At 43.7% G+C, this 20,147-nt stretch overlaps 1 protein-coding gene across 1 annotated transcript in view; it reads left to right on the top strand.

Moving 5' to 3' along the window:
• The first annotated feature begins 4,475 nt into the window (after positions 1 to 4,475).
• SLC1A1 (solute carrier family 1 member 1) overlaps positions 4,476 to 20,147 on the top strand; it is an 88,404-nt gene continuing 72,732 nt past the window's right edge. Inside the window, exon 1 of the mRNA XM_032291037.1 lies at positions 4,476 to 5,273. Within this exon, the coding sequence (XP_032146928.1) occupies positions 5,183 to 5,273 (91 nt within the window). The 5' untranslated portion in view covers positions 4,476 to 5,182. The remainder of the gene's footprint in view (positions 5,274 to 20,147) is intronic.

The following is a 20,147-nucleotide window of genomic DNA, read 5'->3' on the forward strand; positions in this document are numbered from 1 at the left end:
CCAGGCTGGTCTCGAACTCCTGACCTCAAGTGATGCGCCTGCCTTGGCCTCCCAAAGTGCTAGAATTACAGGCATGAGCTACTGCACTCAGCCCTAAGGTTGGTTTTCTGAGATGTTTTTCAGACCTTTGGATTTCTGAGGACTGGCTGACCACACCCAGATCCACAACTCAACCAGTCCTGTGGACCCACCCCAGAGGCTGACTCAGAGCATAAAGACCACTTTCCACGCCCCTGGTGATTTTATCTTCAGCCAACCAGCAGCATTTATTCCCTAAACCCTGACTGCCAAGTTATCCTTAAAAACCCCAGTCTCTAAGTTTCCAGGGAGGCTGATTTGAGTAATAACCTCCTGTCTTTCCATGTGACTAGCTTTGCATTAATTAAACTGTTTGACAACAATTCCAGTGTCTCAGTGAATCAGCTCTATCTGTGCAGCAGGCAAGAAGAACCCATCAGGGGATTACACTATTGGATTTGAGCTTTTAAGACTCCTGACTTTTGCTTTTTTTTTTTTTTTTTGAGACAGAGTTTCGCTCTTGTTGCCCAGGCTGGAGTGCAATGTCACGACATCTCAGCTCACTGCAACCTCCGCCTCCTGGGTTCAAGCGATTCTCCATCCTCAGTCTGTTGAGTTGCTGGGATCCACCACCACACCTAGCTAATTTTTTGTATTTTTAGTAGAGACAGGGTTTCACTATGTTGGCCAGGCTGGTCTCGAACTCCTGACCTCAGGCAATCCACCTACTCAGCCTCCCAAAGTGCTGGGATTATAAGTGTGAGCCACAGAGCCTGGCCTGATTTGCTTTTAGTTGGGAAGATTTTTATTATTTCAAAATGTTTGTATATACTGAAATTTATTAATCTTTTATATTGCACTATTTTCAATGCATAATTTAAATGAGCATAAAACAAGTAGGCACTACAGAGGCTTTAAGTGTTGTTGAACTCAGAAACCAATATCCCAAAATATGGCATTTTGACAAGCTGAAATGGAGAAACCTCAAGTTCTCTCTGACCTCCCCAGCCACCATCTCTCACAAAGAAGTGGAAGTGCCTTTACCTGCCTAAGATTCAGACCCAACAAGGAAAATAATTGTTTGTTCTTCTTCCCCTCCCTGTAAGAACAAGAATGTAACCACACCAGAAGAGACACTTTCACTATCAAAGAGAACTATTCACAAATTAATCTCTGTTCAGGGATCCATTCATTCTCCCTAGTAATCCCCTCAGCAATTTGTCTTATCCTCGCCTCCCACAACCTGTTTTACCAGGATTCAAGCCCCCATTCTTTCTGTAACCTCAAGATGGTATATAAACTGCTGTACCTCACTGGGAGGTTAGGGCTTCATTTGGAAGGCTCCCATGTATATGTGTCAAATACATTGGCATGCCTTTTCTCCTATTAATAAATCTGCCTCTTGCCAGGCCCAGTGGCTCATGCCCATAATCTCAGCACTTTGGGAGGCGAACATGGGCAGATCACAAGGTCAAGAGATGACCATCATGGCCAATATGGTGAAACCCTTTCTCTACTAAAACTACAAAAAAATTAGCTGGGTGTGGAGGCACACACATCTAGTCTCAGCTACTTGGGAGGCTGAGGCAGGAGAATCACTTGAACCCACGAGGCAGAGGTTGCAGTGAGCCGAGACCATGCCATCATACTCCAGTCTGGGCGACAGAGCGAGACTACGTCTCAAAAATAATAATAATAATAATAAATAAATCTGCCTCAGGTCAGTGATTTTGCAGCAAATCTTCAGGGGACCAGCAGCCTTGGTCCCCCCAGTGTGAAAGTGCAATGGGTGATATAAGGTCCCTTGAACCTCTAAAGGGCAATTCCTGTTGATCAATAAGCAAGCGTTCTCATGGGTCTGAAGTGGTTCAGGGTGTGTTGATGACAGGCAAGTGTTAAAAGATGGTGTTAAAAGATGCCTGTTCAGGTTGACTCCAAGTAAAATTGGTGATAATATTAGTTTTGTGCCAGAGTGTCCTAAGCCTTTCACACCCATTATTATATTAAATTCTTAAACTATCTCCATGAGGTAAAGATAATTAACGTCCCCATTTTACAGATGAAGAAACTGAGACATAAAAAATTTAGCAAGTTGCCCAAGGTCACTGAGCTGATAAGTGATGGTGCTGGGATTTGAACCTAAATACTTTACCTCCAGAACCCAGGTGTAATTGTCTTACTACAACCCAAATAGTTGTGATGTACACATAGTTTCTCAGGTGCTTCCGCTTTTCTCTCCCTTCAGGAATGTTTATTTTGTAAGTAGTGCCCTATCTACAACTATGATGAGCATGGGTATGCTTAAGGTTGATACTTTTTTTTTTTTTTGCTTTTTGTTTTTTGAGATAGGGTCTTGCTCTGTCATCCAGGCTAGAGTACTGTGGTGCAATCAAGGCTCTCTGCAACCTCGAACTCCTGGGCTCAAGCCATCCTCTTGCCTCAGCCTCCCAAGTAGCAGGGACTACAGGTGTATGCTATCGTGCCCAGATTATATTATTTATTTATTTATTTATTTATTTATTTATTGAGATGGAGTTTTACTCTTGTTGCCCAGGCTAGAGTGCAATGGCACAATCTTGGCTCTGCAACCTCTGCCCCCAAGGTTCAAGCAATTCTGCTGCCTCAGCCTACCAGGTAGCTGGGATTATAGGCATGTGCCACCACGCCCGGCTATCCCAGATTATTATTAAGTTTTGTAGAGTCAAGATTTCACTATATTGCCCAGGCTGGTCTCCAACTCCTGGCCTCAAGTGACCCTTCTGCCTCAGCTTCCCAAAGCACTGGGAATATAGATGTGAGCCGACACACCCAGCTCTATGGTAGACAGTTTGAAAATACAAAAGACAGAAGGCAAAGATGACCATTGTTAAAATTTTTGGCATATTTCTTCTGGTCATTTTTTCTAAGCACATGGTTTTTTTCCCATCTGCTTGTTGGTTGGTTTAATTTTTGTAGAGACAGGGGTCTCACTATGTTGCCCAGGCTGGTCTTGAACTCCTGGGCTGAAGCAGTCCTCCTGTCTTGGCTTCCCAAAGTACTGAGATTACAGGTGAGAGCCACTGTACCTGGCCAGTATGTTTAACTTATATATATGTGATCAAATTGTATATACAATTTTAGTATTTCTTTCTTCCCTTTATATTTATAAATATAGATTTATAACATGCTATCCCATCCCATGCTGTTAAAAACTTCATAAACTTCCTTTATATAGGCTGCATAAGGTAATATTGCTTGGCAGTTCCATAATATGTTTACCATTCATGTTGGACATTTAAGTTTTTTCCAGCTGCCTTTTACTGTGGGATAAATCTGTTCTTTTTTTTTTTTTTCTTTTGAGAAAGGGTTTCACTCCCATTGTCCAAGCTGGAGTGCAGTGGCATGATCTCGGCTCACTGCAACCTCCACATCGTGGGTTCAAGTGATTCCCCTGCCTCAGCCTCCCGAATAACTGGGATTACAGGTGCCCGCCACCACACCCAGCTCATTTTTGTATTTTTGGTAGAGACGGGGTTTCGCCATGTTGGTCAGGCTGCTCTCGAACTCCTGACCTCAAGTGATCTGCCTGCCTTAGCCTCCCAAAGTGCTAGGATTACAGATGTGAGCCACCGCGCCGGGCACTGTTCTCTCTTTCTTTATAGTTTCCCTTCTGACATTTCTTTACATCTTCCTCAGACACCCAGTGACCTTAATATCCCTCTACCCTTCTTTCTCTCAAAGTTTACTTTCTAAAAAGGAGCTGATAAACTCATTCATACTAAAGTCTACAGGGTTGTAAATCTTAGTCTATTACCGCTTCAAAGATGCTTCTATCAATTTACGCCAAAGGAATGAAACTCTAATTGTGAGGATTTAGTCATTAGAAAATCTAGTAGGGGAAATTCTCCCTACCCTCAATCAGGGTAGATTCTACCATAAGCAAAAAGGGTTCCAGCCTCGCTTAATATTAGGAAAGCTGGTAAGAAGACAGCTTACAGCTGTGGAGGTACTGATTTGGTAAAGGGGGGAAAGGAGTTTGTGTGAGAGTGAAAAAAAAATGGGTAGAAAAATGGGAGAGAATCAGAAATTCACTTAGCAACACCAAGTATATTTGGCACTACTAATCTAGTTTCTCCTGTGTTTGCCTTTCCAATGCATTGGGCCTTAGAGATGGGCCGCCCACTTTCTCCCCAGAACAGCTCCCCAATGGGTTCTCAGTCCTAATTACTGCACCAACTCTCCAAGCTCCAGGGCCTGTGGTCACAGAGCAAGTCCCAAGGAGCGGAAGTAAAGTTCTAAGAGGGATCACCATCTCCGCGTGCAGGGATCACTTCCAAGCCCAGTGTCCACAGACAAATCACCTCCCGCGACTCTAAGTGGAGAGTTAATAATCCCTGTGGGGGCAACGGAGGCTCCACATGAAAGTTTCCAAAGCCCTGTTCTGCCCCAGGACTCCGTTCTCTCCTTCCAGAGGCTTCAGGCTTTTGCGGCTGCTGGCAAATCCCAGCCTGCGTAGCGGGGCAAGAGAGACCCAAGGCAAAAATCAGTTTCCCCCAACTCGAAAGGGCCCCGGTTCTCCAGGTGCTGGCACTGGAAATTGCTAGTGTGGAGAAAGGAGAGGGAGGTGTGCAGGATGAAGTTCACGCCGAGGGGGTCAGTGGCTCCGCCTCTCTAGGGTAGGGACAGAAGAAAGCTCTGAACCCAAAGACCTAACATAAGGGGGGGCGTGGAAAGCGAGACAGACTCTAGCGGAAGGCTGTGGAGCAAGACGCAGCGTTCCCAGAGAGGCCGCCCCAGCTCCTGCCGCAGCGCTGGGCGCCCTCCCACGCCTGCTCCCTGGGGACCCCGGGCGCCCCACGCACGCACCCAGCCACCCTCCCTCCCCGGGCTCGCCGCTCCTCCCTCCTGCCTCGCTGGTTGGCCCGGGCGCCGCCGAGCGCGGCGGCGGCAGGAGGAGCCGAGCGCGCCTGCCACGCAAAACCACCAGGCTGGCTGGGCGGCTGGTGCGGTGCGCGATCCCAGGTGGCAGCAGCAACAACGGTGGTGACAGCGGCGACTGCAGCGACCAGCGGTCACCTATCTCCTATACACCCGCATCTCGCCAGCCGCCGAGCAGCCAGCGGTCCCCGGGTCGCCTAGCCCACGAGCTCACGGCCGAGCTCCACGCACAATAGCGGCGACCGCCATGGGGAAACCGGCGAGGAAGGGATGTGAGTGGAAGCGCTTCCTGAAGAATAACTGGCTGCTGCTGTCCACTGTGGCCGCGGTGGTGCTAGGTGAGCGGCGCGGCGGGTGGGAGATACACGCACCCTCACGCGCTCCCTGCGCCCAGGCCGCGTGCGGCAGTGAGGGTGGGCTTGGCACTGGCGCACTCCGTGCAGGGTCCCTCGGCGCCCTCTAGGTCTTAGCCTCGCTCCCCTCCCCCGGCGGGGGCTTTACCCCAAGCGTTCTGATTACTGCACACTAAGAACAAAGCTCCTCAGGGACTCCCATTTAAGTGCTCTTTGAGTTGCTGGTTCCTGCTCTACCCAAAATGATCAAAGGGGCTTGGGGGTGGAAACGGAAGCAAGTAGCTCTCGGTTCTGCTCGTTTGAAAACAGGGTTAGATTTTTTCCTTTGTTAATCCTGCACTGTATCTCCCGCTACCACCGACACCTTTCTCATCCCCCACCCCCAGCCACGCTGCCCTGACAGAGATTGTGGATGAATGACAGTTCTCAGTCGAATTGAAAGAGGCACCTTGGCCTCACCCCTCACCCACAGCCACGCTGCCTGGACAGAGGTTGAGTGTGGATTACAGTTCTCAGTCGAACTGGAAGAGGCACCTTGGCCTCCGGGATGGGCCGGACCCTTACGGGCGGGAGGCTGAGAACGTTGCTGCCACTCACCCTGGGCAGTGCGTGGAAAGGTGCCTTACCACGCGGCAAGCGCCAACTGCCTGCACCCGGGCTCTGAAAAGCTGCCAGATTCATGCCTGAATTCTGGGATGTGCCATTGTGGCCCACGGGAGGTCACGGGGAAGAAAGCTAAAAGAACTCAGCCGCCTCCCCTCCTGCCTTCCTTGCTCTCCACGTTGTTTTTGTATTTAAAATAATGTTTAAGCCATCCTTGCCTGTTTTTAAACAAGGGTGTATTTAAGTGATCCACCCCTCGTAGATCACTGGACCAGGTGGATGTCTGAGCCATTGCTCAGAGGTATGAGTTATTCCTATTTAGATTCTGATTTTTTGCCAAGATTGTGTGTTTTCTAGCTTGGGCCTGGGGATGCATTTCCTTGGGGCTAGGGCCTTATCTGTCTCCTTTTCCTGTGATAGCTCCAAAGTAGGGACTCTTAGCAGGTAAGTCTCCACCTTCCCTTTGGAAACTGCAGAAGTGTCTGCTGAAAAGGCAAGTGGAGACACCTTGTCCCCTCCCAAACTCAGGTACTTTCCTTTCCAGTTGCTGCTTCTAAATCTCAGAATATATGGTGTTACCTCCTTCCCCTCTGAGCCACCCTCTCTCCCTCAGGGCAGAGGAAGGGGAGGGAAATGGCCTTTGGAAGTTAATGGGATTCTTGGGGTCAGACTGGATTCTCAAGAACCTTGTGCAAAGGAAAGTGAGGTTTCTAGTAAATAAGTAACATCCTGGAATAGCCCTAGGAGAGGCTATTTGTAGGTGGAAAGAAGAGAAGTAGAGAAGCAAATCTGGAATATTTCCATATTGGACATTTTAAAGGGAAGGTTTATCCTACTCCACCATATTTAAATCACAGGTACAAAGAACAATTTGATTTCCTTTAGGGCAAAGAGAAGAGATGGACTTGTTTATTTTCCTAGTGATGAGAGTTGAGGATTAATTGTTAAAACTCTTTTTAAAGACTTTGAGAGAGGCTTACACCTGTAATCCCAGCACTTTGGGAGGTTGAGGCATATGGATCACTTGAGGTCAGGAGTTCAAGACCAGCCTGGCCAACATGGTGAAACCCCATCTCTACTAAAAATAAAAAATAAGGCGTGGTGGCACATGCCTGTAATCCCAGTTACTCAGGAGCCTGAGGCAGAAGTATTGCTTGAACCCAGAAGGCAGAGGCTGAAGGGAGCCAAGATTATACAACTGCACTCCAGCCTGGGTGACAGAGCGAGAATCCACCTTCAACCAAAACAAAATAATAAGAGAGAGAGAGAAAAGACTTTTAGAGGGCCAGGCGTGGTGACTCACACCTATAATCCCAACATTTTGGAAGGCCAAGGAGGGAGGACTGCTTGAGCCCAGGAGTTGGAGACCAGCCTGGCCAACGTGGTGAAACTCCATCTCTAAAAAAAAAAATAAAAATAAAAATTAGCGTGGTGGTACACACCTGTAGTCCTAGCTACCCAGGAGGCTAAGGTGGGAGGATCACCTGAGCCCAGGGAGGTCAAGGCTGCAGTGAGCCGTGATCATGATCATGACACTGCACTTCAGCCTGGGTGACAAGAGTGAGACCCTGTCTAAAGGAAAAGAAAAAGATTTTGCAAGGTAAACATTGGCTTGTGTCTCCCTCCTGATTCCCTGTGAAAGTAAAGTAATTTTGCCTTTACAGCATGGGGCTCTCCAGAGACATTCACTTGTTACCCAAATGTTGCCGATTCACTAGAGACTGGTTTGGAAAATATTTTAAGCAATTGTTCTCTGGCTTTTGGAACCTGTTGCATGAATACATCTTCAGGGTCAAGAAATACATGCCCATTTTGCAGACATGACCTTTGGTCTCAGATTGACACTTTCCTCCAATTTTAATGTGTGTGTGCTTGGTTTGAGTACTTTCCTCCAGAAAGGAAAGCCACTAATTAAAAATTCTAAGTGCCCAGCTAAAATCTTCCTGGATATTGCTCCTTCAGATGGCAACAAAGGGCAGACCTGCTTCTGGTCTGAGAAGTCTCAAACTTAGATCCAACACTGCACACCATTAACAGGGGCCCTTTCTTTTCCTGTTTCTTCAGAGTACTGGGCCTGAGTGGAAAATCATACTTCTGTTTGTGTGGCCTGTAAGGGCTGACTTGTTTAACTGGCAGTGAAATTCCAGTGACTTATAACAGTGACACTGAGTCTATTCATAAGCTTTTGCTAGATCATGATAGTTTATTTTATAACTGCCTTAATTGATCCAGGAAAATCACAAGAGTTCTGATGTCACCTCCCTTCTGGACTTTTCAGCATGTGGACCTTAAAGAATTAAAAAACTGTGGCTAGGCGTGGTGGCTCACACCTGTAACCTCAGCACTTTGGGAGGCCAAGGCAGGTGGATCGTGAGGTCAGGATTTCAAGACCAGCCTGGCCAAGATGGTGAAACTCTGTCTCTACTAAAAATACAAAAATTAGCCAGGCATGGTGGTGGGCACCTGTAATCCCAGCTACTCGGGAGGCTGAGGCAAGAGAACTGCTTGAACCCGGGAGGTAGAGATTGCAGTGAGCTGAGATTGCACCATTGCACTCCAGCCTGGGCAACAGGGCAAGACTCCATCTCAAAAAGAAACAAACCTGCGAAATTTATTAACTATCCTGACAAAGCATCATCTTCTGATTATAGCCATTGAAATGTTTGGTCCCTAACCAGGTACAGTGGCTCACACCTGTAATCCCAGCACTTTGAGAAGCTGAGGAGAGAGGAATGAGTGAGTTCATGAGTTTGAGACCAGCCTGATCTCATCTCTACTTCTAAAAATGTAGTTTAAAGAAATAATAATGAAATGAGATGTTTGGTCCCTGCTATATATAATTCAGTAGCCCTAACACTTTAAAATATTTGATTATGGAAATAAGGGACAAAGATTTTTATGAGCCAACTTAAAGCCTCTGATTTTTCTAGATATAGCACATGAGGGAAAATGTAATAAAAGGTCATCTTTATTAGGTGTGGAAGTTCACTCTTTATGGACAAGGAAATGCTAAGAACTAAGCATTTCTCAAATTCTTGTTCACAAGATGAAGGGATTGAATAGATAGTTGACCATCTTTGTTAGTTTCTGTGACACCCTACATGGTCCTGAAAATAATATCTCGGATTTTTACAGGAAAATCCTCTACTAAAATACCACTAGGAACATTTTCATGGCTTTCATTACAATTCTTATAGGCTTATTCTCTGCTTCCATACAATGGCCGAATTAGCACAGAGCCTGGAGTAAAGAATCCTTGGGATTTGAATTCCCTATCAAGCTCTATCGTTTAGGCAAATTGTGTATTCCCTTCAAGCCTCAGTTTCCCCTTCTGGAAAATGGAGATATCAGTCATTACCTCATTTGTTATTAGAGGTGATTAAGATAATGTGAAAATACTCAGTGGTGTGGCTGGAATATATTCAGCACTCAATAGTTGTTATTTTAAGGTAAATCTGAATAATTTGATTATGAGAAAATTAAAATTTTCTTATGAAATAAATTCTCTCATGCTATGTTTCTTTCTCAGTCTTGCTTAGTGTCCAGCCTGTAATTTAGTCTAGGATGATTCAAGTGTTCTGATTACATGCTCTGCCTGAGCTAATACCTGCCTCAGTAGTATTAGTCATTTTTTTAAAGGGGAAGTAGAATAAATCATTTTGTTTTGTGCCCCACACCCTAATCCTCAATTCATTTAAATATAATATTTTAATATATAATTTATATAAATATAATTTAAGTATGTATTTAAATTCTGAAGGAAGGTTTTTTGCTCTAAGTAGGAATTCTGTCCAAGCAGAATTACTGAGTGAAGATTCTGCCAGCCTTCTAATTCAGGCCACTCAATAATGATTACATATTGTATAATGTTAAGGTAATTCTTATATCCTTAGCCTAGTCACAATATAAAACATAATCTTTCCAGACCAGTTATGCTGTTACTTTAGTCATTTGAAAAATCTGTGATTTCAACTTAGAGATATTCAGAAAAAGCAATAGGTATTGGGATTTACATGATGGAGCTGGCAAGCTTATTCCTTTTAAATTGTTTTCTTTGGAGTGCTAAGGAAGCAGTCATGCATAGATTCTGATTCCATTGTCTAAAATCAGAAACAGTTCCTTCACGGTCCTAGTAATACCCTTGCCCAGCCTCATGTCTCCTACCCTGGAGCTCATGTAGCATGCATCTGGCCGTGCCAATTTGAGACGTGGCATAGGCTTTCCCGCTTTGTCTGTGAAGCCCCTGAGGGTAGGGCCCGGGAACCGCTGGTTCCAGGCCCAGTCACGCATCTGCACAGAACCTTGGCTCAGCCGTGCGTAGGAATATCCCTGCAGCAATCAACACTTCAGCTATTCGTTCAACAGATATATATCAGACATCACCCACTGTGCACCAAGGATTGTTCTAGAGCTGGGTCACACAGCATGTCTGAAGGACTTTGTTAACTTCTCTTCCCGGGTCCACAAGGGGTGTGGTTTCAAAGGCAAGAACTTCCCAGTGCAATGCCTCCATCCACCTCCCCATCCAGAAGCCTAGAGTTCTTTGTCAAACTTTCCTGTGTGGTGCGTGGGCTAGGTAGACAGCCCAGGTGAGCTTCCTTTGTTTAGAAAGCCTGCCAAAAGCTCCAAGGGAGGAGGCTTTGATCCCGGGCCAGGCAACCAATCCTATATTAGAGTCAAAGATCAATCACTCCAGAGGAGGTCTGGAAAAGCTCCTCTCACTGAACAAGAACTTAAATGCGGCCCGGGGTTAAATTTCCCCTATTCCCTTACCTATACAGATTTCCCTCTCTGGAATCCCCTCCCCATTCTTGGTTTTGTGAGGCCCAAGGACCTGGGAAAACACATCCCATAGGGGAACAGTGAGCATCTTTGGGATACCCCCACGGCCCTGCTCCTGTCACCCGGTTACATGTCCTCATGGGACTTAATGTTCAAGTAGAGAGAGGTAGACCATAAACAGAACACATAGGTAAGCTACTGTATAAAGTGTGTTAGATGGGAATAGTGTTCTGAAGTAGTTTAGCACAGGGAGTGGGCTGGCAAGGTGGGGGGTTGCAGTTTTAAACAGGGTGACAAGGGAGGCCATACTGAGGAGGTGACAATTAAGACTAAGGAGAGGTGAAGGAACAAGTTGCACAGATATCTGGGGAGCATCCTAGTTTGTCTGAGAAACATCAAGGACTGGAATGAGGGAGGGAGAGAGTAGGAGATGAAGCGGAGGTGAGGCCAGGGGGAGAGCAATAGGGTGGTTCAGGTCCAGGGTACAGGCAAGGGTGGATGGGTGCCTCAGCTGAGCAGCCGGTGGTGGAACAGAATAAAAAACAGCTGCTCGAGGTTAACCTGCAGGACTTGGCTGGATTTGGTCCAAGGGAGAAGGCGTGGGCATCTCTAAGAGCATAGAGAGTCCTGGAAGGGGCACCAACTTGGAAAAGAACATGGCAGGTTCCACTGTGGACATGTTGAGTTCAAGGAACCAGGCGGGTGTTTGGGTAAAGATAGGCAACAAGCAGCTGGCTAAGTGAGTCCAGTGCTCAGGAGACAAATGTGAAGTGAAGTGTTGACTTAAGAGAGCATGTCAGGCACTTGGTTAAGGCTTTGGGAATGAATGAACCTATTCTCAGAGAATAGGGAGAAGAGAAGACCAAAGACAGAGTCCTGGACAACCCCAACATTGGAGCCTGGACAGAGAAGGGGCCCATAGGAGAAACTGGAAGTGGTGTGATAGAAATTAAGAACCGGAACAGTGATGGGTGAGAGACAGGGGCAGGAGTGAGGGGCTCTGGGGATAATGTTCAGCAGGATTGGGATACAAAAGACATGGATGTGACCTTCTGGGCTTTTATCTGGAGGCACTTAGGTGTGAAAGAATTCAGAGAAAGTGGAAGTTACATTTAAAACCCAGAGAGTATTTTCTTTCCTTTCTTTTCTTTAAGAGACATGGTCACGTTTTGTTGCCCAAGCTGGTCTTCAACTCCTGGCTTCAAGCTATCCTCCTGCCTCAGCCTCCCAAAGTGCTAGGATTACAAGTGCGAACCACTGCACCAGTCTTTTTTTTGTTTTGTTTTTTTGGTTTGTTTTTTGTTTTTTAAGGAGACTGGAGTCTGACTGAACCCAAAGAGAAACAATCATTAAAAATAAAAATGCAACGGGACATGGTGACTCATGTCTGTAATCCCAGCACCTTGGGAGGCCAAGGTGAAAGGATTGCTTGAGACTAGGAGTTCAAGACCAGCCTAGGCAACACAGCAGGACCCTGTCTCTGCAAAATAAAAATTATATTAGCCAGGCATGATGGCATGCACCTGTAGCCCCAACTACTCAGGCAGTTGACGTGGGAAGATCACATGCGGCCAGGAGTTCCAGGGTGCAGTGAGTGTGATCACACCACTGTACTCCAGCCGAGGTGATAGAGCAAGACCCTATCTCTAAATAATAAGAATAATAAATGCAGAAGAGAGAGAGAGAGAACAATGAATGATGTTGGGTGGAGTGAGGCCTGGGATAGTAAAAGTGTGAAGTGGGGGACGTGGTTGGGAATTGGCCCTGAACAGAGAACACGACATTATAATCCTGGGATGGAAGGGAGGAGTTAAGGGTGAAGCACTGTATTCCTTTCCTGTGGCTATCGTAACAAATCGCCACAAACTGGGTGGCTTAAAACAACACAGAATTTCTTTTTGAGACTTATGTATCCATTACTCTGTGCCAAGTACTGTTCTAAGTGCTATATACTTACTAATCTATTTAATCTTTCCATCAGGCATATTTTCAGAAAACTGAGGCACAGAGAGTTAAGAAACTTTCCCAAGGCCAAGAGCAGAGCTGGGATTCAAACCCTGGAAGTCTGGCTCCAGAAACTCTGCTTCTAACCACTATCCTCTCCTGTTGCTGTGTGGTGTTTATTATCCTATATTCTGATTTTTCTGCCTCCCTCTCCAACTCATGAACCCTGAGGAAAGGAATTTTGTGTTGCGCTTCTCCGTGCCCACAGTACCTGTCACGTTGCACAGTAGGCTGAATACATTTGTTGAATTGTTGAGCCATTTATGACCCAGAGAGTTAGTAAAAGGTTGTCCTTTTTGTCAAGGGAATAAAAGAGCCTAAAGCTTAGATCAAACTCTATTTCCTTCATAAATTCTCCTCTGCCTGTTTCAGCCCCCTCTGATCTATGTCAGCAACACAGATTAACACTTAATGAGTCTACCTAAATAACAAGCATGTTAATCTTTTCTTTCTCAAAACTAGATTACAGACCCCTTGAGGTCCTTCTTTTTACATTTAATAGGCACTAAAAAATAAAATGAGACCATAAAGAAATGAGACTGACTCTTAAAAACTAATTTAGAAAAATTTTTAAAGTATATCTGATACTTATACTCTCTGGGCTTTTGTTTCTTAATAACAAGAAAGGGATTTAGATTAGCTGGGAGAGCAAAGAAGACTATTCATATGCCTACTACCATTTATAGGTAGTGGACTATCTGGTATGATGTTTGTTGAAAAACAGTTGAATACAAAAGTTCTCAAATTGATTACTGCTGTCTGCTAAGGGCTTAGGATCAGGACCTAGTGGAATGTAGGCTGAGTAACTGTTGACTTGGGTTATAAAATCTCTGAGAGTCCTTCTAGTTTTAAGAACCTTTAGCTCTATGACTGTATAGTCATTCCTCAGTTCATTGCTGGGAGCCAGAGAAACTCTTCTGTAGGGAGCTAAGTGAGGATTAAAGGGCATTACCAGAGGATGAAATGACTTTGACATTGAGTCAACTGTTTTGTTTGAACTGCTGATCAGTGACATAAGGATAATAAATGTAAATTGTATACAGGGCTATTACCATGGTAATATGTTCTATGTCAGTATTAGATTAGAAGCTCTAATATATGTATGTTTTTGAACTTTATATGTCTCTAATTTAAAATATTTGCAAAGTGCAGGATACTCCAAAACACTAAATAAAATAATAGTTTCTTTAAAATGATAGGAATAGCCTAGTTCCTATATACTCAAAACCAGTCATTTCCACAACAATAAATAATCAGTTTGACATAGGGAAAACAAAAAAAGCATAGTTATTCATATAGAATGGGGACTTACGCTTTTAATGAGGAATATAGCTTTATGTTTATATATTTCTGAAAACTGATGAAAACAGATAAGGTTGCTAGTTGATTCATATATATTTAATTTGTATTAATATATTTATTCCATAACATGCCACAGACATGACAATATTAGCAAAATAATGAGCACTACTAATTGGTTTCCATAATATTTTCTAGAAATGTGGGAGTTGATAGTGTAAGTTCATTCAAATATATATATATATATATATATATGTATATATATATATAAAGTATATATGATATTGCTTATACTTTCTTTAAAATACTGAGAGATATGTCTCTCTGTCTCTATATATACATGTATACATACATATACATATAATATTTATGTATTATATACATTATATATGTATATATATTATGTATCTCTATCATCTATCTATCTCACTTATCTCCTTAGTTAAGTACCTTAGAGAAGAGATCTTTCTTCTGGTGTAGCCAAAGTTCTACATATTAAAGAATTATAAAGAGAATTTAAGGTTTGAATGCCTGTGCCTGATGTTTTCATTTTTGCAACCAAATCAGAATCAGATTTGAAGGATCACTGAAAAGATTCTGATTCTTGGTTGTTCTATGAAAGGTATATACAATTCAAGTCTATCAAATTAAAACCCCAAACAAAATGATCTGAACACAAAATTATAAAATGAATCTTGAAAATGATTTTACATATTAGACTCTGCACATGCAGTTGGAATATATAATCTTAATGCCACCTATTGGGAAGACTTTGAATATAAATTGCTAATGGCTGGCAAATGTTGAATATCTTGTTGGATGTTGCTTAATTTAAGATATGGTGTTTGTGATGGCAGATGCCTGTAATCCCAGCTTCTGAGGAGGCTGAGGCAGGAGAATCACTTGAACCTGGAAGGCGGGGGGTGCAGTGAGCTGAGATCACGCCACTGCACTCCAGCCTGGCGACAGAGCAAGACTCTGTCTCAAAAAAAAAAAAAAAGATACAGTTAGTATAGTAAAATTACAAAATAGAAGTTGCCTACAGGTCAAAAATTTGAGTACTGGACAAAAGAAATAAAGGAAGCATCCAGGTATGGTGGCTCATGCCTGTGATCCCAGCACTTGGGGAAGCCGAAGTACGCGGATCACCTGAGGTCAGGAGTTCAAGACCAGCCTGGCTAACATGGTGAAGCCCCATTTCTACTAAAAATACAAAAAATTAGCCAGGTGTGGTGGCATGCACCTATAATCCCAGCTACTTGGGAGGCTGAAGCAGGGGAATTGCTTGAACCTGGGAGGGGGAGGTTGCAGTGAGCTGAGATCACACCATTGCACTCCAGCTTTGGCAATAAGAGCAAAATTCCATCACAAAAAAAAAGAAAAGAAAAGAAAAGAAAAAAGGAAGCTTCAAATGAAGACACACTGCATAGAAAATTTTTGTGTGCAAATTCAGGATGTGGTGGAGCTCAGATGAGTAAAGCCTGGGTTATGTCAGACAAGGCAGAAACAGGTGGGATTAGAATCAGTCATTATAGAGCATGTATGCATGTGAAAAAGAGCCCTTGCTTATATAGAAAGAAAGCTTTCCACATTAATTACTTGTGAGAAATTGTGATTACCTTTAACAGAGCCGAGACAGAAAATAACTATCCTAGAGAGTCCATTATATACTGGCCTGGTGCCAGGGAAGCTGTGTTCGTCTGAGGAACTGCAAATTTCCCATGTCGCCGGAGATCTGGGGTCACATATGCTCTGGCAACTCAAGCACTCTCAAATAAAATGAACTCATTTTAGATAACATTGAGTGGCCCATTTAAATCCCCCATAGCAGTGTCTGTTAAAGTAGTAAGTGTTTTAAATGGCCTTTTCTATTTTGTTGGTTTTGTTTTGTTTTGAGACAGAGCCTCACTCGGTCACCCAGGCTGGAGTGCAGCAGTGTGATTTTGGCTACTGCAACCTCCACCTTCCAGGCTCAAACAATTCTCCTGCCTCAGCCTTCCAAGTAGCTGGGAGTACAGGTGCCTGCCACCACAACTGGCTAGTATTTTCTGTATATTTATTAGAGACAGAGTTTTACCATTTTGGCCGGGAGGGTCTTGAACTCCTGACTGCAAGTAATCTGCCCACCTCAAGTGAGATTACAGGTATGAGCTGCCCCACCCCAGAGATTGATTTAGAAAGAGTTAATCCATTATACTTGCTCAGGGAACAGCCCCAAACTGCAACAAAGAGTGCTCTGTTGTAATTAGTACACTCCACAGTAACACCTCTGTTAATGGAAAGGAAGTGTTTCAGTGACTCACTCTTTGCCCGAAATGTTACTACCTTACTTTGAAAAATATCTGCTGACTGCCTGTTCCATTACCAAAGGTAGAATATTTCCTTTCTAGTAAATAATCCTGTACTTTCTGGGATGGACAGACCGCATCCCAGCTCACAGGTGCTTCACGTTCCTCTCCCAGGCCCAGCCTCAGCTATGTGAGCTCAGGGCAGCGGTCCCCACTCAGCAAAGACGAGGAGGGATACAGTGCCTTGTTCTCTGCCACTAAGCCCTAGAACCAGCCCTGAGAAGACAAGGTGTTCCACCAGTCGCTCTGCACTCAGGCTGAGGTCACCACTCCCAGCCCCTTCTTAGTCTCAGAGTCCCTAACTGTGTCCAAAACAGGACAATTGTCACAGCAGATCTCCACACATCTAGGAAGGCTCTTGATAGTGGCATCAAGTAACTCTGCTTGGTCTGCATATTGAAACAATAGTGGCCTTTGGGACTGGAATCTGGCTTCAGAAACACCCTCAGAGAGGGTCCACATGGCCACACAGTGTGTTTATTCTTACAATCTCCCTGAGACAACTATTTATATGTAACAGTTTCAGATGGTTAAAACTACAGCACTCACTCAACCAAGGGGGAAATCCTTATAGGAAACAGCTTGGGTGAGATTGTACAATTATTTTTCTACCACTGTTCTGTTGCTTAAGAGTTATATAGTTACTTATAATTCAGTAAGGAATTAAGTCAGCAACAAAAAATGCACCATTACCAGAAATGCCTAAACTACAGACAGCCTGACTTCTGAGCCTCTCCACATTACTGGAAAATAAACTGATATTGCTCAATTTCTGTGGGTATCTCAAAGACTTGTTTTCTGAGCCACTTAGCCACTTTGCAGGTTTAAGATTTATCCAAATTAAAAAAAAAAAAAAAAAAAAAAAAAAAAACGATTTACCCAAATTATGGGCCAGGCATAGTGGCTCACACACACAAAGTGCTAATTCTAGCACTTTGGGAGCCCAAGGCAGACAGATTGCTTGAGTCCAGGAATCTGAGACCAGCCTGGGCAACATGGTGACACCTCACCTCTACAAATAATGCAAAAATTAACCAGATGTGGTGGCTCACGCCTATAGTCCCAGCTACTCAGGGGTCTGAGGTGGGAGGATCACTTGAGCCTGGGAGGTTGAGTCTGCAGTGAGCCAAAATAATGCCACAGCAGCACCCTTGCCTGGGTGATAGAATGAGATCCTGTCTCAAAAAAAAGAAAGAAAGAAAAAAGAAAAGATTCCCTAAAGTATGAAACATTGAGAGAGGGTGATATACTTTCTCTTTTGAAAAGTTCTCTCTTGTGGCTAAGTAACCCTAATATCAGTCTTTATTGAGAGTTTACTGTAAGTTTTCTGTACATTTATCTCCCATTTGACCCTCAGCACAATGAGTTAGGGAGTTCCCATTTTACCAGATGAGGAAACTGGAATTTACAAGGCTTAGGTCACGTAGCTGAGCACACAGTCAGAGCAAGGATTAGCACCCAGCACTGTCTGATTCCAAAGCTTAGATTATTAATTATGAACCATTAAGCAAGTCTTCTTCCTTCCTAGCAAACCTAACACAGGCTTCATTCTTGCAAAGTAGCGAAATAAAGCCTATTTTCCTCCTTCTTGCTTCATCCTTTGTCAGTCTTGTTGCTCTTCTTTATCATGTGTGCTTAGTCCTTTCCCCTATGCTTCTCCTACATATATCTTCTGTTTGTGTTCAAATTCTAGTGGAACTTGTCTGGTTGCTTTCCCAGAACTATTGTACATTCATGCCCTAATCCTTTTGCTCAAATGTTTTACTCACTATTATCCTGCCCATCCTTGAAGATGCATCTAATTCCCACTTTTGTCCTGTAGATGTCTCTGACGGTGGCTGGAGATAATCTCCCTTCTCTGCATTCTTAATCCTTGATTTATCAGCATTTGCACCACCATTCCCATGGCTGTTTTGTGGCAGACATCACTAATTGATTACAGAACTTTTCACTACTGAGCTCTGTCATGACCTCAGAATGCTCCAGGCAACCACTGTTAATCAAGCAGAACTGGCACATAAAAGTATTGTTTGTTGCTGGAAAAAATCTATTCATTTGGCAATCAATTAGGAACTGAATTTAAATTGAGCAACTACTGATGTTACTGGTAAGAGAAGCAGCAGAGTCAAAGTCTATTTTGTCCTCTCAGTCCACTGGTGGAAATACATACACAATCACTAACATGATCCTGAGTGTCGTAAATGCTGCCAGAAGGCTGCAGCATGCTATGAGCCTTCAAAGAAGAAAGGTACAACGGGAAAGTTCCTGGAGGAGGCCATAGTTGGAATGGCCTTGAGCAGGTGTGGTAGGATTTCTGGGCTTGAAGATTAGTAAGAGCAAGTCTGCATAAAGGTGATAATATGAGTAAGGAAGACTTATCGTCCCTTAGGTTCAATTTCAGTATTACGTGGAACTATAATTTAATATATGTGTTATTGTGCTTTCACACTTTTTCTTACCTGTTTCCTGAGGACAAGAATGCAATACTACACAGGTCTGTCACATCATAGCGTCTAGCATGGCACTTACTTCACAGGAGGTGCCCCCAAATATTTTTGGCTGATTACAACTTTCTTCATTGAAAAATAAAAAATGTAAATCTCACCGGGCACAGTGGTTCACCCCTGTAATCCCAGCACTTTGGGAGACCAAGGCGGATCACAAGGTCAGGAGCTTGAGACCATCCTGGCTAACACAGTGAAACCTCATCTCTACTAAAAATACAAAAAATTAGCTGGGCGTGGTGGCACGTGCCTGTAGTCCCAGCTACTCAGGAGGCCGAGGCAGGAGAATCACATGAACCCAGGAGGTACAGGTTGCCTTGAGCCAAGATTGTGACATTGTACTCTAGCCTGGGCAACATAACAAGACTCTGTCTCAAAAAAAAAAAAAAAAAAAAAAGTAAATCTTTGATGAGCCAGTCTCATTGATCCCTTAGAAACCCACTCAGTTGTATGAGTTTTTGAGTGAAGACCATGAGGAACTCTTATGCTAGCCTGAGTCATCCCAAACATACTTAACTCCTGGACTGGGGACCCTGAAAGAAGAGCAAGTCTGGTTACTAACAGTTCTGAAGCCATTTTAGTGTGAGCATAGCATAGCCCTGATGCCCCCAGACTGGAGAGAATCTCTGTACCCTAAGGAAGCTCTGACCTTCTCAAGAAACCAGTGCCAGAACCAGTCTGATTTCCAGAGAATTCTCTGGGCTAATAAGAGAAAATGGAATATCCATCTCTTTTTCCTATAATTGCACCATGGCTTGCAGCCAAATCAACCCTGGATGGGTTTTCATCTGTGGTATTTAGCAACTCTTACACCATTTAGTGATTTTATTTCCGGATTTTTCCCCCTCCAAGTATCCTTTCACATCCTTACCCAAATTCTGCTCATTTCTCTCCCTGTCTGGAGATTATGTCTGTGATAAGAAATTAATTAGCCTGTCTGTGTTACCTGTTCCAGGATACTTTGAACAACCGCGTGGGCAAACACTAGATGTGGTCATTAAAGAGTCTGAAAATAAGTTTTTACTTTTTTATTAGCAAAAGTTAATTGTCAACCAGAAGATGTATCAGGCTTGCTCCATTTCTGCTGTTGCTTCTTGAATTTCTTTCTTGCATGTGGTGAATTTTCTGACGTTTCACCAGACTGAAGAGATTCTGAGTTCTATGAAGTGATGGAGATAAAGGTCTTGTTGTCATAAAACAGCAAAGAGCACTGTGATTGGGTTTGAAAGATTTTGGATTGTGTTATAGACAGTGCTCTTACCGGTTTTTAAAAAGTTGACTTTTTCTTCTGTGTAGATTTAAATAATTTCTTTAAAGGC

This window comes from Sapajus apella, unplaced genomic scaffold, assembly GCF_009761245.1.
Source record: "Sapajus apella isolate SASKATOON/1434 unplaced genomic scaffold, GSC_monkey_1.0 scaffold24, whole genome shotgun sequence".
NCBI classification, from domain to species: Eukaryota; Metazoa; Chordata; class Mammalia; order Primates; family Cebidae; genus Sapajus; species Sapajus apella.